General features: G+C 50.2%; 1 protein-coding gene across 3 annotated transcripts; it reads right to left on the bottom strand.

The window, feature by feature from the left end:
* ETV6 (ETS variant transcription factor 6) lies at positions 1–27,863 on the bottom strand. 3 transcript variants are annotated; one of them, XM_072144860.1, is made up of 9 exons: positions 27,731–27,863; positions 27,420–27,566; positions 13,281–13,410; positions 6,233–6,397; positions 6,027–6,161; positions 5,407–5,946; positions 4,396–4,538; positions 4,221–4,321; positions 1–2,348 (listed from the first exon to the last, which is right to left on the bottom strand). In XM_072144860.1, exons 2-9 carry the CDS (start codon positions 27,444–27,446, stop codon positions 2,243–2,245), a joined length of 1,347 nt encoding a protein of 448 aa, XP_072000961.1. In that variant the 5' UTR covers positions 27,447–27,566; positions 27,731–27,863; the 3' UTR covers positions 1–2,242. The 3 variants fall into 3 exon arrangements, with proteins under 3 accessions (XP_072000961.1, XP_072000963.1, XP_072000960.1); XM_072144862.1 differs by lacking the exon at positions 27,731–27,863 and having other exon boundaries at positions 13,281–13,407; positions 27,420–27,644; XM_072144859.1 differs by lacking the exons at positions 27,420–27,566; positions 27,731–27,863 and adding an exon at positions 17,307–17,448.
* Positions 27,864–27,901: the final 38 nt, after the last annotated feature.

Here is a 27,901-nt window from a genome sequence, read left to right as displayed (position 1 = left end):
TTAGTGGCACTGTGAATCATGTTTCAGATTTTTTTTTTTGTCCTTTAAACCACAAATCAGCTTTTAAAAAAATCCCTAAAAGATAAAAACAAAAATAAAACAGAACCCCCCCCCAAAAAAACAATCATCTCTTCTCCGCAGAGCATCGCTCCCGCCTACATTATGGTTTTTCCATACGTTGAAAAATAAACAAGCGGCGAGTGTAAACAGGAAGTGATGCTGCGCTGCAGGCGGGATGCGATGACATCATCAGGGAGGAGCTGCGCCCTGCAGGGGGCGGCACCGCGAGAGAGTGACGAGATAATGACACTAGTGCAATTTACAAATTTTACAAAAGATTGAAGAAAGTTTTTGTTTCAATCCGCCCCCGGGTACAGTGCGAGCCCCCCGGGAACCCTGCAAACCCGCCCCCGGGACCCTGCAAACCCGTCCCCGGGTACAGTGCGAGGCCCCCGGATGCTGCAAACCCGCCCCCGGTACAGTGCGAGCCACCCGGGGACCCTGCAAACCCGCCCCCGGTACAGTGCGAGGCCCCCGGACCCTGCAAACCCTCCCCGGGTACAGTGCGAGGCCCCCGGACGCTGCAAACCCGCCCCCGGTACAGTGCGAGGCCCCCGGACGCTGCAAACCCGCCCCCGGTACAGTGCGAGGCCCCCGGACGCTGCAAACCCTCCCCGGGTACAGTGCGAGGCCCCCGGGACCCTGCAAACCCTCCCCGGGTACAGTGCGAGGCCCCCGGGACCCTGCAAACCCGCCCCCGGTACAGTGCGAGCCACCCGGGGACCCTGCAAACCCGCCCCCGGTACAGTGCGAGCCCCCGGGACCCTGCAAACCCTCCCCGGGTACAGTGCGAGCCCCCGGGACCCTGCAAACCCTCCCCGGGTACAGTGCGAGCCCCCGGGACCCTGCAAACCCTCCCCGGGTACAGTGCGAGGCCCCCGGACCCTGCAAACCCTCCCCGGGTACAGTGCGAGCCCCCGGACCCTGCAAACCCTCCCAGGCCCTGCTAGCCTCCCCCGGAACGATGCGAGTCCCCACGAGCACAGCCAGGTACAGTGCAAGTCTCTCCTGGCACGGCATGAGTCCCCAGCGAGTCTCCCCAAGCACAGTGGGAGTCCCTCAGGCCCTGCAAGCCACCCCGGTCCGGTGCGATTCCCGCGAGTCCTCCCAGGCGCGGTGCGAGTCCCTAAGGCCCTGGAAGCCACCCCGGCCCAGTGCGAGTCCTCCCAGGCGCGGTGCGAGTCCCTAAGGCCCTGGAAGCCACCCCGGCCCAGTGCGAGTCCTCCCAGGCGCGGTGCGAGTCCCTAAGGCCCTGGAAGCCACCCCGGCCCAGTGCGAGTCCTCCCAGGCGCGGTGCGAGTCCCTAAGGCCCTGGAAGCCACCCCGGCCCAGTGCGAGTCCTCCCAGGCGCGGTGCGAGTCCCTAAGGCCCTGGAAGCCACCCCGGCCCAGTGCGAGTCCTCCCAGGCGCGGTGCGAGTCCCTAAGGCCCTGGAAGCCACCCCGGCCCAGTGCGAGTCCTCCCAGGCGCGGTGCGAGTCCCTAAGGCCCTGGAAGCCACCCCGGCCCAGTGCGAGTCCTCCCAGGCGCGGTACGAGTCCCTAAGGCCCTGGAAGCCACCCCGGCCCGGTGCGATTCCCGCGAGTCCTCCCAGGCGCGGTGCGAGTCCCTAAGGCCCTGCAAGCCACACCGGCTCAGTGCGAGTCCTCCCAGGTGCGGTGCGAGTCCTCCCAGGCGCGGTGCGAGTCCCTAAGGCCCTGGAAGCCACCCCGGCCCGGTGCGATTCCCGCGAGTCCTCCCAGGCGCGGTGCGAGTCCCTAAGGCCCTGCAAGCCACACCGGCCCAGTGCGAGTCCTCCCAGGTGCGGTGCGAGTCCTCCCAGGCGCGGTGCGAGTCCCTAAGGCCCTGGAAGCCACCCCGGCCCAGTGCGAGTCCTCCCAGGTGCGGTGCGAGTCCCTAAGGCCCTGGAAGCCACCCCGGCCTGGTGCGAGTCCTCCCAGGTGCGGTGCGACGTCTTTCTCCAGTGCAAATACAATAAAAATATCGGACATAAAAACCTATCGACTAGTCATGGCGCAGGCGCCGCACACAACGCCGCCCTCACAGTACCAGTGTGCGGTCACATGACGCCAGTACGCTCCCATTGGTCACCATAGAAGTCCATTATGAGTGGTGCGCAGGTGGAGCCCCCTGGTGCCCCGGGGGAAAATATACAGTTCCAGTCCCAGAAGACAAGATGGCGGCTCAGCAGTCGTCCTCCTGATACATCTGCTCGTCCAGCTCCTGAGATTCCAGATGTTCCAGCCGATCCGTCCTGCCGCTCATAATCTCATCCGGCGTCTTCATGAACCTACAGAATAAGCACAGTGGAGGATTAAGTCTGACCATAAATCCACTGGCCCAACCTCAGATTAAGGAGTCTACTGGCCCAACCTCAGATTAAGGAGTCTACTGGCCCAACCTCAGATTAAGGAGTCTACTGGCCCAACCTCAGATTAAGGAGTCTACTGGCCCAACCTCAGATTAAGGAGTCTACTGGCCCAACCTCAGATTAAGGAGTCTACTGGCCCAACCTCAGATTAAGGAGTCTACTGGCCCAACCTCAGAATAAGGAGTCTACTGGCCCAACCAGATGTATTGGGCAAGAATATCCAGACTCTGATCCAACCTATGATAAGGGGGGGGGGTGTCCTCATCTGCCAAAGTTCTCCTGATCTAATCTGAGATTGAGGAATATGTTGGGCCAACCACTGGTCTCCTGATCCAAACTCAGCTGGAGGAGAATCCCAAGTCTGACCACACGTCCGTGGTGGAATGAAGGAGTATACTGGTCTGACCAAAAGTCTACTGACCCAACTTCAGGTGTCCTGGATGGACCTCATAGTCTATTATCCCAGCAAGAACCCGGGTCTTCAGACCTAACGGCAGATGGCGTGCTGTGGTAGTCAAACTTAACCAATATTAGAGGAGTATTCGAAGCCCAAGTGCAAATCTACTGACCCAACATTAGATGGTGGAGTGTCCCAGCCTGACCCCAGGTCTACAGACATAACTTTAGATGGAGAAGTATCCTGAGCCAGAGGGCAAGTCTACTGACCCAACCTCCGAGGAAGCAATGTCTTGGTGTGACCGCAGGTCTACTGACCCAACCTCCGAGGAAGCAATGTCTTGGTGTGACCGCAGGTCTACTGACCCAACCTCCGAGGAAGCAATGTCTTGGTGTGACCGCAGGTCTACTGACCCAACCTCCGAGGAAGCAATGTCTTGGTGTGACCGCAGGTCTACTGACCCAACCTCCGAGGAAGCAATGTCTTGGTGTGACCGCAGGTCTACTGACCCAACCTCCGAGGAAGCAATGTCTTGGTGTGACCGCAGGTCTACTGACCCAACCTCCGAGGAAGCAATGTCTTGGTGTGACCGCAGGTCTACTGACCCAACCTCCGAGGAAGCAATGTCTTGGTGTGACCGCAGGTCTACTGACCCAACCTCCGAGGAAGCAATGTCTTGGTGTGACCGCAGGTCTACTGACCCAACCTCCGAGGAAGCAATGTCTTGGTGTGACCGCAGGTCTACTGACCCAACCTCCGAGGAAGCAATGTCTTGGTGTGACCGCAGGTCTACTGATCCAACCTCAGATGGTGGGGTGTCCTTTCCTGTCAAAAATATCTCCTGAAGCAATTTCAAGTGGGGGAGAATCCCAAATCTGTCCATAGGGCCACTACACATTATCAGTCTACCTCTCCACCTCTGATGGAAGGATATTCCAAGTCTGACCACAGGTCCAGTGACCCGACCTCTGATGGAGGGGAATCCTGAGACTGACTGCAGGTCTCCTAACCCAAGAGTGTGACCGCAGGTCTCCTAACCCAAGAGTGCGAGTGCAGGTCTCCTAACCCAAGAGTGCGAGTGCAGGTCTCCTAACCCAAGAGTGTGACTGCAGGTCTCCTGACCCAAGAGTGTGACTGCAGGTCTCCTAACCCAAGAGTGTGACTGCAGGTCTCCTAACCCAAGAGTGTGACTGCAGGTCCCCTAACCCAGGTAGAGATTGCACCCATATACAGAGAGGCCCCCCTCGGACTGACACATATCCTCTAATGGGAAGACTCTCCTTATAACGTCCAGGAGGCTCCGGAACGTTCCATCCTCCGGATCCCCTCGTGGTCATGTGACATGGTGTCCATTAGAAGGTGCTCCTTCTAATGTGAGGGTGCACCAGTGTTACCTGAAGAGCAGTCTCTGGCCGGGTTCCTTGCGGATGATGTTGAGCTTGTAGTAGTGGCGCAGAGCCCGGGACATCTTCTCGTAGGTCATGTTTGTTCGGTTCTGTGTATGGAGGGGAGGATTAGCACCGGTGAGGGGGTGACCATAGACACAGAGGACGGATACGATGGACTCACCTTGTGGTTCCCCCATAGTCGCGCCAAACCGTTGGGGTCCATGATGCGGAAAACCATGGACTCCTTGTCCTCCCAGCGGATGAAGTTCTCGTATCTGGTGTCGGACAGGAGCTGATAGACGTAATCCCAGAGCAGCCGGCAGTCTGCGGGGGAGGGGAGACATGGCGTCAGTCATGGGGGGTGATGGGGTCACAACATCCTGCACCCCATATTATGTTACCCCATTGGTATCAACACCCTCCTATACAGAGCACCCAAATAATAACCCCATAAGATACAGTCTGGAGTCACCCATGTTACCCCACAATCACATCGCTCACACATTACTGAACCCCCACACTCAGCGCTCCCCAACATATTACCCAATAACCCCTATTCCTGGGGCTTCCATAGACCTTACTCCAGATCACATGGTCCGCAACACCCCACATCACCCAGATATCTATATGGACCCACATAACAAACCCAACACCCTACACGGCACCCACATATTACCGCATCACCCCACTATCTGAATGAACCCCTATATGCCAGGTTATGTACTGCAGGTCACACTTCCCCTCTGAAGAGCACTGCACCCCAAATCCTATGACCAGTTACCCCATCAGTCCAACATCTGCAATAACATCTCAAACAGTGTACCCCACCTATTTACCCCTCACCCCACTGTCTGCATCACCCCAAGTTATATACAATGACCCCCATCTTCTAAACAGACACCCCACTGTGTGAACTAACACCCTGCACAGCACAACAAGTCACCCCATTATCCCACCAACTGTAATATCACCCCACAGACGGCAGGACCCCCACAGTCACCCCACAGACGGCAGGACCCCCACAGACGGCAGGACCCCCACAGTCACCCCACAGACGGCAGGACCCCCACAGTCACCCCACAGACGGCAGGACCCCCACAGTCACCCCACAGACGGCAGGACCCCCACAGTCACCCCACAGACGGCAGGACCCCCACAGTCACCCCACAGACGGCAGGACCCCAGGTCGTACCCGCTATCCTGCCCATGGGGATGGTCTGCTCCTCGTGGGGTGAGATGGGCAGGATGACGTGGCCGTACGCCATCTCCTCGCGGTGAGATAAGTTCATGGGTTTGCCCTCGCGCTGCGGCTGCCCGTCCTCGGCGCCCCCCATGCGCGGCTGCTTGAACTCGTGGCGGGTGTTGAGGAGCAGCGGGTGCATGATGGGGCTGGGCATGAGCTGGATGACCCGGGGGGCTTCCTGCCGGGGGCTGCTGGCTTTGGAGTGGGCGTCGTTGTGGTTGGCCTCGGCGGGGGACACGGACAGCGGGTAGGCCTCCTGGTTGTGGTGGTTGCTCTCGCTCTGCAGGCGGTGCAGCCGCTCGGCGGGGGAGGGGCGGCGCAGGCCGCTGTCCAGTGGGGAGCGCAGGGGGCGGGACTCGGGATCCGGAGACGGGTGGTGATTGGTGGAGATGGGCGAGTCCATAGCAGACCGGTGGCGCAGCTCTATGGTGGGCGTGTTCTGCGGGGGGACGTCCAAGGGCGTCCGGGGGGGTCTGTGCTGGATGTGATCTGCAAAGAAAAGGACAAAAATCTATGAAGATAAGAGCTCATCCTGAGCCTCCTGGTTCATGAAGGTCTGGGATACTGACCGTCGTGGTGGTTGTGGTGGAGGCTGATGTCGGGGTGACCATGGAAGGAGTTTCCAGTGTGGTACACGGCGGGGGGCAGCGGCCGGGGCTTCCTCTGGCGCAGGATGTGCTGCAGAACCTCGTACAAGACGTCACCTGCCACACACAGACGGGTTATACAGGGGGGCACCACTAGGGGGCACCCCACATCACACTGCTCCACCTACCTGAGTGCGGGCAGCGGTAGCGGAAGTCCTCCTTGGTGAGGAGCAGGAGGGCCTTGCCGTTCATCTCAAAGCTGCTGCTCTCTATAGGATGCAAAGAGAACTCGCCCTCCGCCCAGCGCAGCCACTGGGACACGTCCTCCCGCGACCAGTGCGAGGGTGGGAGACCTGCCGGGACACCAACCAATCACAGCTCAGGAAAGACCGGACCGCAAGACTACTCATTGTACTCACACTGCTGTGCTCTGTGCTCTCTGCAGCCAGTGTTATGTATTGTCCCTGGAGAGATGTGTAATCAGACCTCACACTGCTGTACTCTGTGCTCTCTGCAGCCAGTGTTATGTATTGTCCATAGAGAGATGTGTAATCAGACCTCACACTGCTGTGCTCTGTGCTCTCTGCAGCCAGTGTTATGTATTGTCCCTGGAGAGATGTGTAATCAGACCTCACACTGCTGTGCTCTGTGCTCTCTGCAGCCAGTGTTATGTATTGTGCCTGGAGAGATGTGTAATCAGACCTCACACTGCTGTACTCTGTGCTCTCTGCAGCCAGTGTTATGTATTGTCCCTGGAGAGATGTGTAATCAGACCTCACACTGCTGTACTCTGTGCTCTCTGCAGCCTGTGTTATGTATTGTCCCTGGAGAGATGTGTAATCAGACCTCACACTGCTGTGCTCTGTGCTCTCTGCAGCCAGTGTTATGTACTGTCCCTGGAGAGATGTGTAATCAGACCTCACACTGCTGTGCTCTGTGCTCTCTGCAGCCAGTGTTATGTATTGTCCCTGGAGAGATGTGTAATCAGACCTCACACTGCTGTGCTCTGTGCTCTCTGCAGCCAGTGTTATGTATTGTCCCTGGAGAGATGTGTAATCACACCTCACACTGCTGTGCTCTGTATTCTCTGCAGCCAGTGTTATGTATTGTCCCTGGAGAGATGTGTAATCAGACCTCACACTGCTGTGCTCTGTGCTCTCTGCAGCCAGTGTTATGTATTGTGCCTGGAGAGATGTGTAATCAGACCTCACACTGCTGTACTCTGTGCTCTCTGCAGCCAGTGTTATGTATTGTCCCTGGAGAGATGTGTAATCAGACCTCACACTGCTGTGCTCTGTGCTCTCTGCAGCCAGTGTTATGTATTGTCCCTGGAGAGATGTGTAATCAGACCTCACACTGCTGTGCTCTGTGCTCTCTGCAGCCAGTGTTATGTATTGTCCCTGGAGAGATGTGTAATCAGACCTCACACTGCTGTGCTCTGTGCTCTCTGCAGCCAGTGTTATGTATTGTCCCTGGAGAGATGTGTAATCAGACCTCACACTGCTGTGCTCTGTGCTCTCTGCAGGCAGTGTTATGTACTGTCCCTGGAGAGATGTGTAATCAGACCTCACACTGCTGTGCTCTGTGCTCTCTGCAGCCAGTGTCATGTATTGTGCCTGGAGAGATGTGTAATCAGACCTCACACTGCTGTGCTCTGTGCTCTCTGCAGCCAGTGCTATGTACTGTCCCTGGAGTGATATGTAATCAGACCTCACACTGCTGTGCTCTGTGCTCTCTGCAGCCAGTGCTATGTACTGTCCCTGGAGAGATGTGTAATCAGACCTCACACTGCTGTGCTCTCTGCAGCCAGTGTTATGTATCGTCCCTGGAGAGATGTGTAATCAGACCTCACACTGCTGTGCTCTGTGCTCTCTGCAGCCAGTGTTATGTATTGTCCCTGGAGACATGTGTAATCAGACCTCACACTGCTGTGCTCTGTGCTCTCTGCAGCCAGTGTTATGTAATGTCCCTGGAGAGATGTGTAATCAGACCTCACACTGCTGTGCTCTCTGCAGCCAGTGTTATGTATTGTCCCTGGAGAGATGTGCAATCAGACCTCACACTGCTGTGCTCTGTGCTCTCTGCAGCCAGTGTTATGTATTGTCCCTGGAGAGATGTGTAATCAGACCTCACACTGCTGTGCTCTGTGCTCTCTGCAGCCAGTGTTATGTAATGTCCCTGGAGAGATGTGTAATCACACCTCACACTGCTGTGCTCTGTGCTCCCTGCAGCCAGTGTTATGTAATGTCCCTGGAGAGATGTGTAATCAGACCTCACACTGCTGTGCTCTGTGCTCTCTGCAGCCAGTGCTATGTATTGTCCCTGGAGAAATGTGTAATCAGACCTCACACTGCTGTGCTCTGTGCTTTCTGCAGCCAGTGTTATGTATTGTCCCTGGAGAGATGTGTAATCAGACCTCACACTGCTGTGCTCTGTGCTCTCTGCAGCCAGTGCTATGTACTGTCCCTGGAGTGATATGTAATCAGACCTCACACTGCTGTGCTCTGTGCTCTCTGCAGCCAGTATTATGTATTGTCCCTGGAGAGATGTGTAATCAGACCTCACACTGCTATGCTCTGTGCTCTCTGCAGCCAGTGTTATGTATTGTCCCTGGAGACATGTGTAATCAGACCTCACACTGCTGTGCTCTGTGCTCTCTGCAGCCAGTGTTATGTAATGTCCCTGGAGAGATGTGTAATCAGACCTCACACTGCTGTGCTCTGTGCTCTCTGCAGCCAGGGTTATGTATTGTCCCTGGAGAGATGTGTAATCAGACCTCACACTGCTGTGCTCTGTGCTCTCTGCAGCCAGTGTTATGTATTATGCCTGGAGAGATATGTAATCAGACCTCACACTGCTGTGCTCTGTGCTCGTTGCAGCCAGTGTTATGTACTGTCCCTGGAGAGATGTGTAATCAGACCTCACACTGCTGTGTTCTGTGCTCTCTGCAGCCAGTGTTATGTAATGTCCCTGGAGAGATGTGTAATCAGACCTCACACTGCTGTGCTCTGTGCTCTCTGCAGCCAGTGTTATGTATTGTCCCTGGAGAGATGTGTAATCAGACCTCACACTGCTGTGCTCTGTGCTCTCTGCAGCCAGTGTTATGTATTGTCCCTGGAGAGATGGGTAATCAGACCTCACACTGCTGTGCTCTGTGCTCTCTGCAGCCAGTGTTATGTATTGTCCCTGGAGATGTGTAATCAGACCTCACACTGCTGTGCTCTGTGCTCTCTGCAGCCAGTGTTATGTAATGTCCCTGGAGAGATGTGTAATCAGACCTCACACTGCTGTGCTCTGTGCTCTCTGCAGCCAGTGTTATGTATTGTCCCTGGAGAGATGTGTAATCAGACCTCACACTGCTGTGCTCTGTGCTCTCTGCAGCCAGTGTTATGTATTGTCCCTGGAGAGATGTGTAATCAGACCTCACACTGCTGTGCTCTGTGCTCTCTGCAGCCAGTGCTATGTACTGTCCCAGGAGAGATGTGTAATCAGACCTCACAGGCTGCAGAGTGCACAGGGCACAGCAGTGTGATGTCTGATTACACATCTCTCCAGGGACAATACATAACACTGGCTGCAGAGAGCACAGAGCACAGCAGTGTGAGGTCTGATTACACATCTCTCCAGGGACAATACATAACACTGGCTGCAGAGAGCACAGAGCACAGCAGTGTGAGGTCTGATTACACATCTCTCCAGGGACAATACATAACACTGGCTGCAGAGAGCACAGAGCACAGCAGTGTGAGGTCTGATTACACATCTCTCCAGGGACAATACATAACACTGGCTGCAGAGAGCACAGAGCACAGCAGTGTGAGGTCTGATTACACATCTCCCCAGGGACAATACATAACACTGGCTGCAGAGAGCACAGAGCACAGCAGTGTGAGGTCTGATTACACATCTCTCCAGGGACAGTACATAACAATGGCTGCAGAGAGCACAGAGCACAGCAGTGTGAGGTCTGATTACACATCTCTCCAGGGACAATACATAACACTGGCTGCAGAGAGCACAGAGCACAGAGCACAGCAGTGTGGGGTCTGATTATGCATCTCTCCAGGGACAAATAAAGAGTTAACTTCCTCCCCCGCACTGGCGGCTCCTCCTCTCATCTCTCCAGGAAGTTCTTGTATTTGGGAAGGAAATTTCCTGCGGTCAAACAGTCGCAGCCGCGAGTCGTTATCAGAGGCGGCGCAGGCAGCGCGAGCGACACCGAGGAGGAATCCAGGGAACGCGCTCTACATGATTCCTCCTCACAGCAGAGGGTTTGTTACAAAGTCTCAGTCCTGGTGCTCCGCTACCCATCTCTCTTATCATGAGAGTTTGTTACAATGTATCAGGGTGAATGTTCATCTTGTGACGATCGGACCATCCACCAATCAGCAGCTCCTCCCCCGTCATGTGACACCCCCTTTGAGGAGGAGTCTATTCACTGACAGCAGTGACTAATAAAAACACAAAAAGTTGTAAATTTTTGTTATGGAAATAAAACTTAAAAGGAAACGTGTTTTTTTCCTTCCAAAAACAGCGCCACCCCCGCCTGCAGGTGATGTAGAGTATTACAGCTCAGTCTCCAGTCACTGTAGAGACGCTGCTCTCTACCTGCAATACCAGACATGACCACAGACAGAGATGGCGCCATTTCTGGAGGAAAACAACTGTATTTTCACCACCGTGGACAACCCCTTTAACGAAAGATGACGCACTGTAGAATCTGATTTCCCCGGAAATACTTACCTGCACCGATACATTGTAGCAAACTATCAATAGGAGAAACTTACACAGCTCATGCCCCAGATACATTGTAGCAAATATTGTCACAGCTGAGGGTTTGTCACACATTGGGAGGTGCAGGGGTTAAGTGGCAGTAGGTGGCGGTGGTCCCTGGAGGGGGGAATATTCGTCACTCCCTCTTTAGGAAACGCAAGTCCCATCCAGAAAGTGCGCGGCAGGAAACCTCCTCGTCCCACGCAGAGAATTCCTTCCACTTCACCTTCACAAATAGGAAATTTCCCTCATGGAGAAAGAAGAAGCCGGAGGAAGAGCGAGGAGGAGGAGGAGGAGGAGGAGGAGGAGGGCGGGGGGCAACAGCCACAGAGGAGGAGGAGGAGGGGGGGCAACAACACCAGAGGAGGAGGAGGAGGAGGAGGGGGGCAACAACACCAGAGGAGGAGGAGGAGGAGGAGGGGGGCAACAACACCAGAGGAGGAGGAGGAGGAGGGAGGGGGGCAACAGCCACAGAGGAGGAAGGGGGGCAACAACACCAGAGGAGGAGGAGGAGGGGGGCAACAGCCACAGAGGAGGGAGGAGGAGCAACAACACCAGAGGAGGAGGAGGAGGGGGGCAACAACACAAGAGGAGGAGGAGGAGGAGGAGGGAGGGGGGCAACAGCCACAGAGGAGGAAGGGGGGCAACAACACCAGAGGAGGAGGAGGAGGGGGGCAACAGCCACAGAGGAGGGAGGAGGAGCAACAACACCAGAGGAGGAGGAGGGGGAGGGGGCAACAGCCACAGAGGAGGAGGAGGAAATTTCCCTCAAGGAGAAAGAAGAAGCCAAGAAGAAGCAAGGAGGAGGGGGGAGGGGGGCAACAACACCAGAGGAGGAGGAGGAGGAGGAGGACGAGGAGGAGGAGGGGGGCAACAGCCACAGAAGAGGAGAGGGTGGGAGGGGGGGGAGAGGTATTAACCATTTATAGACAGAACCAGCTCCTAAATCTGCCCTCCAGCGCCTGCACTTATACCCTGTAATGAAATGCTGTCTGCACAACCTTTGGAATAGAAACCTTTGTACTCCATGTAATTAGAGCCAATCCCCACAAATCACATCCCCCGGACCCTCGTTATCTCTCCAATGGTTTAGAGACCGCGTCTACAAAACTTGTAAATGAGAGGTAGTCACAGCCCCGCCCCCTGCCTGTATATCCTGTGTGTGAGAGGTAGCCCCGCCCCCTGCCTGTATATCCTGTGTGAGAGGTAGTCACAGCCCCGCCCCCTGCCTGTATATCCTGTGTGAGAGGTAGTCACAGCCCCGCCCCCTGCCTGTATATCCTGTGTGAGAGGTAGTCACAGCCCCGCCCCCTGCCTGTATATCCTGTGTGAGAGGTAGTCACAGCCCCGCCCCCTGCCTGTATATCCTGTGTGAGAGGTAGTCACAGCCCCGCCCCCTGCCTGTATATCCTGTGTGAGAGGTAGTCACAGGCCCGCCCCCTGCCTGTATATCCTGTGTGAGAGGTAGTCACAGCCCCGCCCCCTGCCTGTATATCCTGTGTGAGAGGTAGTCACAGCCCCGCCCCCTGCCTGTATATCCTGTGTGATGGTAGTCACATCCCCGCCCCCTGCCTGTATATCCTGTGTGAGAGGTAGTCACAGCCCTGCCCCCTGCCTGTATATCCTGTGTGAGAGGTAGTCACAGCCCCGCCCCCTGCCTGTATATCCTGTGTGAGAGGTAGTCACAGCCCCGCCCCCTGCCTGTATATCCTGTGTGAGAGGTAGTCACAGCCCCGCCCCCTGCCTGTATATCCTGTGTGAGAGGTAGTCACAGCCCCGCCCCCTGCCTGTATATCCTGTGTGAGAGGTAGTCACAGCCCCGCCCCCTGCCTGTATATCCTGTGTGAGAGGTAGTCACAGCCCCACCCCCTGCCTGTATATCCTGTGTGAGAGGTAGTCACAGCCCCGCCCCCTGCCTGTATATCCTGTGTGAGAGGTAGTCACAGCCCCGCCCCCTGCCTGTATATCCTGTGTGAGAGGTAGTCACAGCCCCGCCCCCTGCCTGTATATCCTGTGTGAGAGGTAGTCACAGCCCCGCCCCCTGCCTGTATATCCTGTGTGAGAGGTAGTCACAGCCCCGCCCCCTGCCTGTATATCCTGTGTGAGAGGTAGTCACAGCCCCGCCCCCTGCCTGTAGATCATGTGATTTATAAATATCTGTAGAGCTAAGTGGAGTTTGTTCCTTTGTAGTAAAACGCTTCCCATGAAATTGCACAATTTCTCTTACTCGAAAATTCCCCTTTCTCTACAGTTCAGCTGCGAGACGTTCCGGATACAACCGCTGGATATTTTCTGCATGACTGTACAGAGCGGGTTTATATATGTAAGGGGGTGGCGGCACAATGCAAGAGCGGTACCAGCAGCCGGACCATCGCCGACATGTACACTCTATTATAGTGTGCCGCTGAGATGTATAGTGTGATATGTAGGGTACTGTATATATATATAGGTGATATAACATACGTAGGTGTCCTGGTAACTTGACGGCGTCGTCTTCCATCCTGTAGTTGCGCTGGAGGGAGACATGGAGGGGGGAGGCGCTGGTGCAGTTCTGTCCGGGGCTTTCTGGGGGAGAGTATAAACTCTGTTCCTGCTGTAAGAGAGAGAAGAGACATTAGTGACAAGTAAAATAACACACACAGAATATTCTACCAATCAGCTTCAGCCTTCCATCTTAGAATTAAAGCCTGGAACATGAAAGCAGTCACGGGATTGGCTCCATGATAGCCAATAGCTAAAAAACCAATTCAGACCAATAGAAATTGGCGGCTTATACCAACTAATAAGCTCACAGCTTTCATCTCACAAACCAAAGAACATAGGTGAAAGCTACAATGTGATTGGTGGCTGTGGAGTCCTAGTAGCCTATCAGATCATCGCTCACATCAAGGATCACAGCAACCAATCACATCACTGCTCTCATCTTCCAGCAGATAACAATAAAAATGGAGTTGGCCGACTGGCTGCTGTTCAGTATTAATTTCCTGTCATTTTCCTCACATTGCAGAGGAGACACGGAAGGAAGGAGACATGTAACTCCCCGGGAAGCCGCCATCACCTGCACAACACTAAGAATATAAGTTATAGGAAAATAATTCACTATTCAAATCCCCAGAAACCACAGAAAATAATCCACTGCAACACCTGAGCCATGTATCTAATCCTCTCCCGTGTGATACTGTCTGCTGATCCGTGTATCTAATCCTCTCCCGTGTGATACTGTCTGCTGAGCCGTGTATCTAATCCTCTCCCGTGTGATACTGTCTGCTGAGCCGTGTATCTAATCCTCTCCCGTGTGATACTGTCTGCTGAGCCGTGTATCTAATCCTCTCCCGTGTGATACTGTCTGCTGAGCCGTGTATCTAATCCTCTCCCGTGTGATACTGTCTGCTGAGCCGTGTATCTAATCCTCTCCCGTGTGATACTGTCTGCTGAGCCGTGTATCTAATCCTCTCCCGTGTGATACTGTCTGCTGAGCCGTGTATCTAATCCTCTCCCGTGTGATACTGTCTGCTGATCCGTGTATCTAATCCTCTCCCGTGTGATACTGTCTGCTGATCCGTGTATCTAATCCTCTCCCGTGTGATACTGTCTGCTGATCCGTGTATCTAATCCTCTCCCGTGTGATACTGTCTGCTGATCCGTGTATCTAATCCTCTCCCGTGTGATACTGTCTGCTGATCCGTGTATCTAATCCTCTCCCGTGTGATACTGTCTGCTGATCCGTGTATCTAATCCTCTCCCGTGTGATACTGTCTGCTGATCCGTGTATCTAATCCTCTCCCGTGTGATACTGTCTGCTGATCCGTGTATCTAATCCTCTCCCGTGTGATACTGTCTGCTGATCCGTGTATCTAATCCTCTCCCGTGTGATACTGTCTGCTGATCCGTGTATCTAATCCTCTCCCGTGTGATACTGTCTGCTGATCCGTGTATCTAATCCTCTCCCGTGTGATACTGTCTGCTGATCCGTGTATCTAATCCTCTCCCGTGTGATACTGTCTGCTGATCCGTGTATCTAATCCTCTCCCGTGTGATACTGTCTGCTGATCCGTGTATCTAATCCTCTCCCGTGTGATACTGTCTGCTGATCCGTGTATCTAATCCTCTCCCGTGTGATACTGTCTGCTGATCCGTGTATCTAATCCTCTCCCGTGTGATACTGTCTGCTGATCCGTGTATCTAATCCTCTCCCGTGTGATACTGTCTGCTGATCCGTGTATCTAATCCTCTCCCGTGTGATACTGTCTGCTGATCCGTGTATCTAATCCTCTCCCGTGTGATACTGTCTGCTGATCCGTGTATCTAATCCTCTCCCGTGTGATACTGTCTGCTGATCCGTGTATCTAATCCTCTCCCGTGTGATACTGTCTGCTGATCCGTGTATCTAATCCTCTCCCGTGTGATACTGTCTGCTGATCCGTGTATCTAATCCTCTCCCGTGTGATACTGTCTGCTGATCCGTGTATCTAATCCTCTCCCGTGTGATACTGTCTGCTGATCCGTGTATCTAATCCTCTCCCGTGTGATACTGTCTGCTGATCCGTGTATCTAATCCTCTCCCGTGTGATACTGTCTGCTGATCCGTGTATCTAATCCTCTCCCGTGTGATACTGTCTGCTGATCCGTGTATCTAATCCTCTCCCGTGTGATACTGTCTGCTGATCCGTGTATCTAATCCTCTCCCGTGTGATACTGTCTGCTGATCCGTGTATCTAATCCTCTCCCGTGTGATACTGTCTGCTGATCCGTGTATCTAATCCTCTCCCGTGTGATACTGTCTGCTGATCCGTGTATCTAATCCTCTCCCGTGTGATACTGTCTGCTGATCCGTGTATCTCATCCTCTCCCGTGTGATACTGTCTGCTGATCCGTGTATCTCATCCTCTCCCGTGTGATACTGTCTGCTGATCCGTGTATCTCATCCTCTCCCGTGTGATACTGTCTGCTGATCCGTGTATCTCATCCTCTCCCGTGTGATACTGTCTGCTGATCCGTGTATCTCATCCTCTCCCGTGTGATACTGTCTGCTGATCCGTGTATCTCATCCTCTCCCGTGTGATACTGTCTGCTGATCCGTGTATCTCATCCTCTCCCGTGTGATACTGTCTGCTGATCCGTGTATCTCATCCTCTCCCGTGTGATACTGTCTGCTGATCCGTGTATCTCATCCTCTCCCGTGTGATACTGTCTGCTGATCCGTGTATCTAATCCTCTCCCGTGTGATACTGTCTGCTGATCCGTGTATCTAATCCTCTCCCGTGTGATACTGTCTGCTGATCCGTGTATCTAATCCTCTCCCGTGTGATACTGTCTGCTGATCCGTGTATCTAATCCTCTCCCGTGTGATACTGTCTGCTGATCCGTGTATCTAATCCTCTCCCGTGTGATACTGTCTGCTGATCCGTGTATCTAATCCTCTCCCGTGTGATACTGTCTGCTGATCCGTGTATCTAATCCTCTCCCGTGTGATACTGTCTGCTGATCCGTGTATCTAATCCTCTCCCGTGTGATACTGTCTGCTGATCCGTGTATCTAATCCTCTCCCGTGTGATACTGTCTGCTGATCCGTGTATCTAATCCTCTCCCGTGTGATACTGTCTGCTGATCCGTGTATCTAATCCTCTCCCGTGTGATACTGTCTGCTGATCCGTGTATCTAATCCTCTCCCGTGTGATACTGTCTGCTGATCCGTGTATCTCATCCTCTCCCGTGTGATACTGTCTGCTGATCCGTGTATCTCATCCTCTCCCGTGTGATACTGCCTGCTGATCCGTGTATCTCATCCTCTCCCGTGTGATACTGCCTGCTGATCCGTGTATCTCATCCTCTCCCGTGTGATACTGCCTGCTGATCCGTGTATCTCATCCTCTCCCGTGTGATACTGCCTGCTGATCCGTGTATCTCATCCTCTCCCGTGTGATACTGCCTGCTGATCCGTGTATCTCATCCTCTCCCGTGTGATACTGCCTGCTGATCCGTGTATCTCATCCTCTCCCGTGTGATACTGCCTGCTGATCCGTGTATCTCATCCTCTCCCGTGTGATACTGGCTGCTGAGCCGTGTATCTCATCCTCTCCCGTGTGATACTGGCTGCTGAGCCGTGTATCTCATCCTCTCCCGTGTGATACTGCCTGCTGAGCTGTGTATCTAATCCTCTCCCGTGTGATACTGCCTGCTGAGCCGTGTATCTGATCCTCTCCTGTGTCTACACATGGATACGGTGATACGGCCTCTGTACTGCACCCTGGCATCCCCCACCTGCACCCATGCACAGCGTCCCCCGGACCCTTCCCTATTACCCTGTAACATTGTTACCTCCAGGTTTATGGGGCGCCTCACTCTGACTGTACCCAGACTCCTCCTTATCACAGCTGCTGCAGAACCTCCCCCACCCCACCATCCGGTTTAACCCTTTCTTGCTGAGGCACTTTAGGGAAGTCTCCAGTGACTTCTGTTTAACCCCTTCCTGCAGTCACCTGTTCTTACCCATTTCCTCCTCTGTCCTGCGAGTCTCCTCATGTCCCCGGTTCCTTCCTGTCACCCTGTGACCCTCCCACCCGCCTCTCACCCGGCTCCGGCCGCTCGCCTGCCGACAGTTTCCCTTCCCAGTTTCTCTTTCTGTCTTCTTCTTCCTCATGTCTCCTTCCCCGTCCTCCTCCAATCACGGTGCGAGATGTCTCCCGGCAGCAGAGGGGTTAAGGGCTTTCCATACATTTGGGAGAGTCTGCGAATCTCTCCTAGGATTTGGATCCGGCCCAACGGAGAAGGGAAGTCACCAAACCGACCGAACTGGTCAGACCGAGCGCGAGCAACGTGGAAGAGGAGACTGGAAGTGATAGAACCCGACAGAACCAGACGGAGATGAACAACAAGTCCCAGAAATCCATTCATTCCATAGAGATAGAAGCCACTAACCACAGGGGGCGCTGCGCTAATACTACATCACAATAGGGGCTGCTAGACCTACACAATAGTGGTGACAAGCGGTACTGCAGGATTACACTTATAAGAACCTTAGTACAACCCTCCCCCATTACTGGGAATCCCCTCATAGAAGGAACGTCCAATCCGTGCAACTAAGTGTTAAAAAAGGAAATAAAATCCACAATAAAGTTTAACCTTTTCCTTACTGACAACATTCAGACAACAACAGATTTCTGGAATCAGTTCTGTAAAACCTGCTCAGGGCAAAATTGGAAATTCCCCAACAAACAGGATTTCTTTTTTTGTCAACAGACCAATGGATGTCACACCTGAAGATCCTCCCATCACCGAGAGCAAGAGAGCGAGACAATGGGAGAGAATCTGCAGCACATCATGTGCAAGGGACAGGAGAGGTCACCACAAATACTGCCCCCTATGTACAAGAATATAACTACTATAATACTGCCCCCTGTGTTACAAGAAATAACTACTATATACTGCCCCTATGTACAAGAATATAACTACTATAATACTGCCCCCTATGTACAAGAATATAACTACTATAATACTGCCCCTATGTACAGGAATATAACTACTATAATACTGCCCCTATGTACAAGAATATAACTACTATAATACTGCCCCCTATGTACAAGAATATAACTACTATAATACTGCCCCCTATGTACAGAATATAACTACTATAAATGCCCCCTATGTACAGGAATATAACTACTATAATACTGCCTCCTATGTACAAGAATATAACTACTATAATACTGCCCCCTGTGTACAAGAATATAACTACTATAATACTGCCCCTATGTACAAGAATATAACTACTATAATACTGCCCCTATGTACAAGAATATAACTACTATAATACTTGCCCCTATGTACAGGAATATAACTACTATAATACTGCCCCCTATGTACAGGAATATAACTACTATAATACTGCCTCCTATGTACAGAATATAACTACTATAATACTGCCCCCTAGTACAAGAATATAACTACTATAATACTGCCCCTATGTACAGGAATATAACTACTATAATACTGCCCCCTATGTACAGGAATATACTACTATAATACTGCCTCCTATGTACAGGAATATAACTACTATAATACTGCCCCCTATGTACAGGAATATAACTACTATAATACTGCCCCCCTATGTACAGGAATATAACTACTATAATACTGCCCCCCTATGTACAGGAATATAACTACTATAATACTGCCCCCTATGTACAGGAATATAACTACTATAATACTGCCTCCTATGTACAGGAATATAACTACTATAATACTGCCTCCCTATGTACAGGAATATAACTACTATAATACTGCCCCTATGTACAGGAATATAACTACTATAATACTGCCCCCTATGTACAGGGAATATAACTACTATAATACTGCCCCCTATGTACAGGGAATATAACTACTATAATACTGCTCCCTATGTACAGGAATATAACTACTATAATACTGCCCCCTATGGTACAGGAATATAACTACTATAATACTGCCCCTATGTACAAGAATATAACTACTATAATACTGCGCCCTATGTACAGAATATAACTACTATAATACTGCCCCCTATGTACAAGGATATAACTACTATAATACTGCCCCCTATGTACAAGAATATAACTACTATAATACTGCCCCCTATGTACAAGAATATAATTACTATAATACTGCCCCCTATGTACAGGAATATAACTACTATAATACTGCCCCTATGTACAGGAATATAACTACTATAATACTGCCCCCTATGTACAGAATATAACTACTATAATACTGCCCCCTATGTACAGGAATATAACTACTATAATACTGCCCCCTATGTACAAGAATATAACTACTATAATACTGGCCCCCTATGTACAAGAATATATTACTATATACTGCCCCCTATGTACAAGGAATAAACTACTATAATACTGCCCCCTATGTACAGGAATATAACTACTATAATACTGCCCCCTATGTACAAGAATATAACTACTATAATACTGCCTCCTATGTACAAGGAATATAACTACTATAATACTGCCCCCTATGTACAAGAATATAACTACTATAAGACTGCCCCCTGTGTACAAGAATATAACTACTATAATACTGCCTCCTATGTACAGGAATATAACTACTATAATACTGCCCCCTATGTACAAGAATATAACTACTATAATACTGCCCCCTATGTACAGGAATATAACTACTATAATACTGCCCCCTATGTACAGGAATATAACTACTATAATACTGCCTCCTATGTACAGGAATATAACTACTATAATACTGCCCCTATGTACAGGAATATAACTACTATAATACTGCCCCCTATGTACAGGAATGTAACTACTATAATACTGCCCCCTATGTACAGGAATATAACTACTATAATACTGCCCCCTATGTACAGGAATATAACTACTATAATACTGCCCCCTATGTACAAGAAATATAACTACTATAATACTGCCCCCTATGTACAGGAATATAACTACTATAATACTGCCTCCTATGTACAGGAATATAACTACTATAATACTGCCCCCTATGTACAGGAATATAACTACTATAATACTGCCCCCTATGTACAAGAATATAACTACTATAATACTGCCCCTATGTACAAGAATATAACTACTATAATACTGCCCCCTATGTACAAGAATATAACTACTATAATACTGCCCCTGTGTACAAGAATATAACTACTATAATACTGCCCCCTATGTACAGAATATAACTACTATAATACTGCCCCTATGTACAAGAATATAACTACTATAATACTGCCCCCTATGTACAGGAATATAACTACTATAATACTGCCCCCTATGTACAGGAATATAACTACTATAATACTGCCCCCTATGCACAAGAATATAACTACTATAATACTGCCCCTATGCACAAGAATATAACTACTATAATACTGCCCCCTATGTACAGGAATATAACTACTATAATACTGCTCCCTATGTACAAGAATATAACTACTATAATACTGCTCCCTATGTACAGGAATATAACTACTGTAATACCGTCCCTATGTACAGGAATATAACTACTATAATACTGCCCCCTATGTACAGGAATATAACTACTATAATACTGCTCCCTATGTACAAGAATATAACTACTATAATACTGCCCCCTATGTACAGGAATATAACTACTATAATACTGCCCCCTATGTACAGGAATATAACTACTATAATACTGCCCCCTATGTACAGGAATATAACTACTATAATACTGCCCACTATGTACAGGAATATAACTACTATAATACTGCCCCCTATGTACAGGAATATAACTACTATAATACTGCCCCCTATGTACAGGAATATAACTACTATAATACTGCCCCTATGTACAGGAATATAACTACTATAATACTGCCCCCTATGTACAGGAATATAACTACTATAATACTGCCCCCTATGTACAGGAATATAACTACTATAATACTGCCCCCTATGTACAGGAATATAACTACTATAATACTGCCCCCTATGTACAGGAATATAACTACTATAATACTGCCCCCTATATACAGGAATATAACTACTATAATACTGCTCCCTATGTACAGGAATATAACTACTATAATACTGCCCCCTATGTACAGGAATATAACTACTATAATACTGCCCCCTATGTACAGGAATATAACTACTATAATACTGCCCCCTATGTACAAGAATATAACTACTATAATACTGCCCCCTATGTACAAGAATATAACTACTATAATACTGCCCCCTATGTACAGGAATATAACTACTATAATACTGCCCCCTATGTACAGGAATATAACTACTATAATACTGCCCCCTATGTACAAGAATATAACTACTATAATACTGCCCCCTATGTACAGGAATATAACTACTATAATACTGCCCCCTATGTACAGGGATATAACTACTATAATACTGCCCCCTATGTACAGGAATATAACTACTATAATACTGCCCCCTATGTACAGGAATATAACTACTATAATACTGCCCCCTATGTACAGGAATATAACTACTATAATACTGCCCCCTATGTACAGGAATATAACTACTATAATACTGCCCCCTATGTACAGGAATATAACTACTATAATACTGCCCCCTATGTACAGGAATATAACTACTATAATACTGCCCCCTATGTACAGGAATATAACTACTATAATACTGCCCCCTATGTACAGGAATATAACTACTATAATACTGCCCCCTATGTACAGGAATATAACTACTATAATACTGCCCCCTATGTACAGGAATATAACTACTATAATACTGCCCCCTATATACAGGAATATAACTACTATAATACTGCTCCCTATGTACAGGGATATAACTACTATAATACTGCCCCCTATGTACAGGAATATAACTACTATAATACTGCCCCCTATGTACAGGAATATAACTACTATAATACTGCCCCCTATGTACAAGAATATAACTACTATAATACTGCCCCCTATGTACAAGAATATAACTACTATAATACTGCCCCCTATGTACAGGAATATAACTACTATAATACTGCCCCCTATGTACAGGAATATAACTACTATAATACTGCCCCCTATGTACAAGAATATAACTACTATAATACTACCCCCTATGTACAAGAATATAACTACTATAATACTGCCTCCTATGTACTGGAATATAACTACTATAATACTGCCCCCTATGTACAAGAATATAACTACTATAATACTGCCCCCTATGTACAAGAATATAACTACTATAATACTGCCCCCTATGTACAGGAATATAACTACTATAATACTGCCCCCTATGTACAAGAATATAACTACTATAATACTGCCCCCTATGTACAAGAATATAACTACTATAATACTGCCCCCTATGTACAGGAATATAACTACTATAATACTGCCCCCTATGTACAGGAATATAACTACTATAATACTGCCCCCTATGTACAAGAATATAACTACTATAATACTGCCCCCTATGTACAGGAATATAACTACTATAATACTGCCCCCTATGTACAGGGATATAACTACTATAATACTGCCCCCTATGTACAGGAATATAACTACTATAATACTGCCCCCTATGTACAGGAATATAACTACTATAATACTGCCCCCTATGTACAGGAATATAACTACTATAATACTGCCCCCTATGTACAGGAATATAACTACTATAATACTGCCCCCTATGTACAGGAATATAACTACTATAATACTGCCCCCTATGTACAGGAATATAACTACTATAATACTGCCCCCTATGTACAGGAATATAACTACTATAATACTGCCCCCTATGTACAGGAATATAACTACTATAATACTGCCCCCTATGTACAGGAATATAACTACTATAATACTGCCCCCTATGTACAGGAATATAACTACTATAATACTGCCCCCTATATACAGGAATATAACTACTATAATACTGCTCCCTATGTACAGGGATATAACTACTATAATACTGCCCCCTATGTACAGGAATATAACTACTATAATACTGCCCCCTATGTACAGGAATATAACTACTATAATACTGCCCCCTATGTACAAGAATATAACTACTATAATACTGCCCCCTATGTACAAGAATATAACTACTATAATACTGCCCCCTATGTACAGGAATATAACTACTATAATACTGCCCCCTATGTACAGGAATATAACTACTATAATACTGCCCCCTATGTACAAGAATATAACTACTATAATACTACCCCCTATGTACAAGAATATAACTACTATAATACTGCCTCCTATGTACTGGAATATAACTACTATAATACTGCCCCCTATGTACAAGAATATAACTACTATAATACTGCCCCCTATGTACAGGAATATAACTACTATAATACTGCCCCTATGTACAGGAATATAACTACTATAATACTGCCCCTATGTACAAGAATATAACTACTATAATACTGCCCCTATGTACAGGAATATAACTACTATAATACTGCCCCCTATGTACAGGAATATAACTACTATAATACTGCCCCCTATGTACAGGAATATAACTACTATAATACTGCCCCCTATGTACAAGAATATAACTACTATAATACTGCCCCCTATGAATATAACTACTATAATACTGCCCCCTATGTACAGGATCATACTCCTTCTCATGGTTTTGGCCTCGCCTGCAGGAAAATCTTCATGAATGTCCGATAAGACGAGCCCCATCAGATATCGCTCAGTCATGTGACCTCGGAGGAGCGGCTTCGTTACAATCTCCTCAGTAAACACAGAAGATACAATTCCCAGGATCGGGCATGGGGCAGACTCTCGGAGGTTAGACAGCGACATCACTCGCGGCTTTATAACACGGGGGAGCGCGGGGCTGGATGAGAGGGGAACCTGCAGATAGGACAGGTGTGACCCGGGCGCAGACTGACACTATCAGCAGTCACCCAGCTTTCCTGACCATCGCGGAAACTGTGACGTAGCCGGTCGATACTTGTGCCAAAGGGAAAAAAAAAACAAAACAAAAAAGCAACAATTTGGCGCGGAGCGACTACTGGGCATTCTGGGAGATGAGAGTCACGGCAGGGAAGTTGGCACGGGATGCGGCGCTGACCGTTCACAGCACAGGTGAGACATTCTGCAGCCCCCACTGCAGAGCATCTCTTCAATTTCACCAACACAGAAATCCAATTATAGGGATGGCGGCGATTTGGCGACGCTACATTGTGTACGGTGTGAGGCTCCTGCCCCGTCAGCTGGGAACCATCAACAACTTGTTCCGGATCCAGAACTCTCATCTCGGATCGGGATCTTTTCCGCTCAAGGCGCATCATATGCGGACACCCTGCACGCTGACGGGTTCGCACGAAACGCAAAACCAAAACAATGGAGTAAAAAACATAAACAAAGTTATCAAAACAAGGCGACACTTCACCCCCCTCCGACACCGGACCCTCAAACCAAAGCCACATTTACACGAACCAGAAGGATGAGTACAACCCTCCGACCACAGGAAACACTGCGGGATTGTGGGAGCCGTCACCCTATACGTTGTACGGCCGCGTAGGACTTACCATATATGGATCATGTGACAAGAAAAACCGTTCATTCGCTCATTTCATAAACAAAGGTAAAGATGGAGGATTTCTTGATAGAGCGTTACATTCACTTATCACGCTCCGGCCCCCTATTACACTCCAGCCCCCTATTACACTCCGCTCACGGGACGTCGATTACTACTAAACGTTCCAGCCCTGGGGACGTCGATCCCTATTACACTCCAGCCCCCTATTACACTCCGGCTCCCGGGATGTTGATCACTATTATGCTCCAGCCCCCCAGGACATTGATCCCTATTACGCTCCAGCTCCCGGGACGTTGATCACTATTACACTCCAGCCTCCTATTACACTTCAGCTCCCGGGACGTTGATCACTATTACACTCCAGCCTCCTATTACACTTCAGCTCCCGGGACGTTGATCACTATTACACTCCGGCCCCCAAGGACATTGATCACTATTACACTCCAGCCCCCTATTATACTCCGGCCCCCAGGACGTTGATCCCTATTACACTCCAGCCCCCTATTATACTCCGGCCCCCAGGACGTTGATCCCTATTACACTCCGGCCCCCCAGGACGTTGATCCCTATTACACTCCAGCCCCCTATTACGCTCCAGCCCCCCAGGACGTTGATCCATATTACACTCCAGCCCCCTATTACACTTCAGGTCCTGGGACCATGATCACTATTACACTCCAGCCACCCATTACACTCCGGCCCCCCAGGACGTTGATCCCTATTACACTCCAGCCCCCCAGGACATTGATCCCTATTACACTACAGCCCCCCAGGACGTTGATCCCTATTACACTACAGCCCCCCAGGACATTGATCCCTATTACACTACAGCCCCCCAGGACGTTGATCACTATTACGCTCCAGCCCCCCAGGACGTTGATCCATATTACACTCCAGCCCCCTATTACACTCCAGGTCCTGGGACGTTGATCACTATTATACTCCAGCCCCCTATTACACTCCAGCGCCCGGGACGCTGATCACTATTACACTCCAGCCCCCTATTACATTCCTGCCACCAGGACGTTGATCCCTATTACACTCCAGCCCCCTATTACATTCCGGCCACCAGGACGTTGATCCCTATTACACTCCAGCCCCCTATTACACTCCAGCGCCCGGGACGCTGATCACTATTACACTCCAGCCCCCTATTACACTCCAGCTCCCGGGACATTGATCCCTATTACACTACAGCCCCCTATTACATTCCGGCCACCAGGACGTTGATCACTATTACACTACAGCCCCCTATTACACTCCGGCCCCAGGACATTGATCCCTATTACACTACAGCCCCCCAGGACGTTGATCCCTATTACACTACAGCCCCCTATTACGCTCCAGCCCCCCAGGACGTTGATCCATATTACACTCCAGCCCCCTATTACACTTCAGGTCCTGGGACCATGATCACTATTACACTCCAGACCCCCAGGACGTTGATCCCTATTACACTCCAGACCCCCAGGACATTGATCACTATTACGCTCCAGCCCCCCAGGACGTTGATCACTATTACACTCCAGCCCCCTATTACACTCCAGCCCCCTATTACACTCCAGCGCCCGGGACGCTGATCACTATTACACTCCAGCCCCCTATTACACTCCAGCCCCCTATTACACTCCAGCCCCCTATTACACTCCAGCGCCCGGGACGCTGATCACTATTACACTCCAGCCCCCTATTACATTCCGGCCACCAGGACGTTGATCACTATTATACTCCGGCCCCCTATTACACTACAGCTCCTGGGACGTTGATCACTATTACACTCCAGCCCCCTATTACACTCCAGCCCCCTATTACACTCCAGCCCCCTATTACACTCCAGCCCCCTATTACACTCCAGCCCCCTATTACACTCCAGCGCCCGGGACATTGATCCCTATTACACTCCAGCCCCCTATTACACTCCAGCCCCCTATTACACTCCAGCCCCCTATTACACTCCAGCCCCCTATTACACTCCAGCCCCCTATTACATTCCGGCCACCAGGACGTTGATCACTATTATACTCCGGCCCCCTATTACACTACAGCTCCTGGGACGTTGATCACTATTACACTCCAGCCCCCTATTACACTCCAGCTCCCGGGACGTTGATCTATTACACTCCAGCCCCCTATTACACTCCAGCTCCCGGGACGTTGATCTATTACACTCCAGCCCCCCAGGATGTTGATCCCTATTACATGCCAGCCCCCCAGGATGTTGATCCCTATTACACTCCAGCCCCCTATTACACTCCAGCCCCCCAGGATGTTGATCCCTATTACACTCCAGCCCCCCAGGATGTTGATCCCTATTACATGCCAGCTCCCGAGATGTTGATTACTATTACACTCCGGCCCCCAGGACGTCGAGCACTATTACGCTCCAGCTCCCTATTACACTTCTCCTGAGGAAGCCGAAGTTTACGTTTCCCTGAAGTTCCAGCCTGACGTCACGGAGGAGATTATAGTAAATATAGGGAACACCTCCCCCTCCCCCAGGACCATGTGCCATGAGGAGCCCCCCTCTGGCTGACACCTGCGAGCAGCAGCGGGCACTTACCTTGATGGAGAAGGGTGTAGAAGCCATGGCCTGCGCTGATCAGGGGGGGCACTTCCCGGGTGCCATGGCCCCTGGGACTCCCACAAGTTAGCACATGGCTGCCCGGCTGCAGGAGTTGGGGTGCAGGGCTCTTTGGGGGGTTCCTTCCTGGAAGAGAGAAGTGCAGGCAGAAGTGAGCGCCCCCTCCTTCCTCCTCCTCATTGATCTCTGAGTGCAAGTCCTGAAACTGACGTGTATTCCCAGCAGCGGCTCTGCCTCTTAAAGGGCCCGCAGCACCCGGAACCGGGCGACAGCAACAATGTATCACTCACCCCCTGCAGCTGCTACACGGGAGGAGACAGGAAGAGCTACCCGGAAATGTCACCGAGAGGCAGGGGAAATGAGGAAGAAGGAGGAGAGAGGAGGAGGAGGAGAGGGGGAGGAGGAGGAGGACAGGGAAACGGCTGCACTGGCAGGAGACAGAGAGGGAAAAGGGGGTGACA

The sequence above is a fragment of the Engystomops pustulosus genome, chromosome 4 (genome assembly GCF_040894005.1).
Source record: "Engystomops pustulosus chromosome 4, aEngPut4.maternal, whole genome shotgun sequence".
In the NCBI taxonomy this organism is placed as follows: Eukaryota; Metazoa; Chordata; class Amphibia; order Anura; family Leptodactylidae; genus Engystomops; species Engystomops pustulosus.
The sequence above is the reverse complement of the archived record's forward strand: the minus strand, read 5'-3'. Positions and strand labels throughout refer to the sequence as shown.

Coding starts and splice junctions, on each gene's coding strand:
- ETV6 (XM_072144859.1), bottom strand. CDS start 17,339: ATGAGGAGACTCGCAGGACAGAGGAGGAAATGG. Junction 6,162..6,232: donor CTACCGCTGCCCGCACTCAG/GTAGGTGGAGCA, acceptor TGTGTGTGGCAG/GTGACGTCTTGTACGAGGTT. Junction 4,539..5,406: donor CCCCATGGGCAGGATAGCGG/GTACGACCTGGG, acceptor CCTCCCCCGCAG/ACTGCCGGCTGCTCTGGGAT.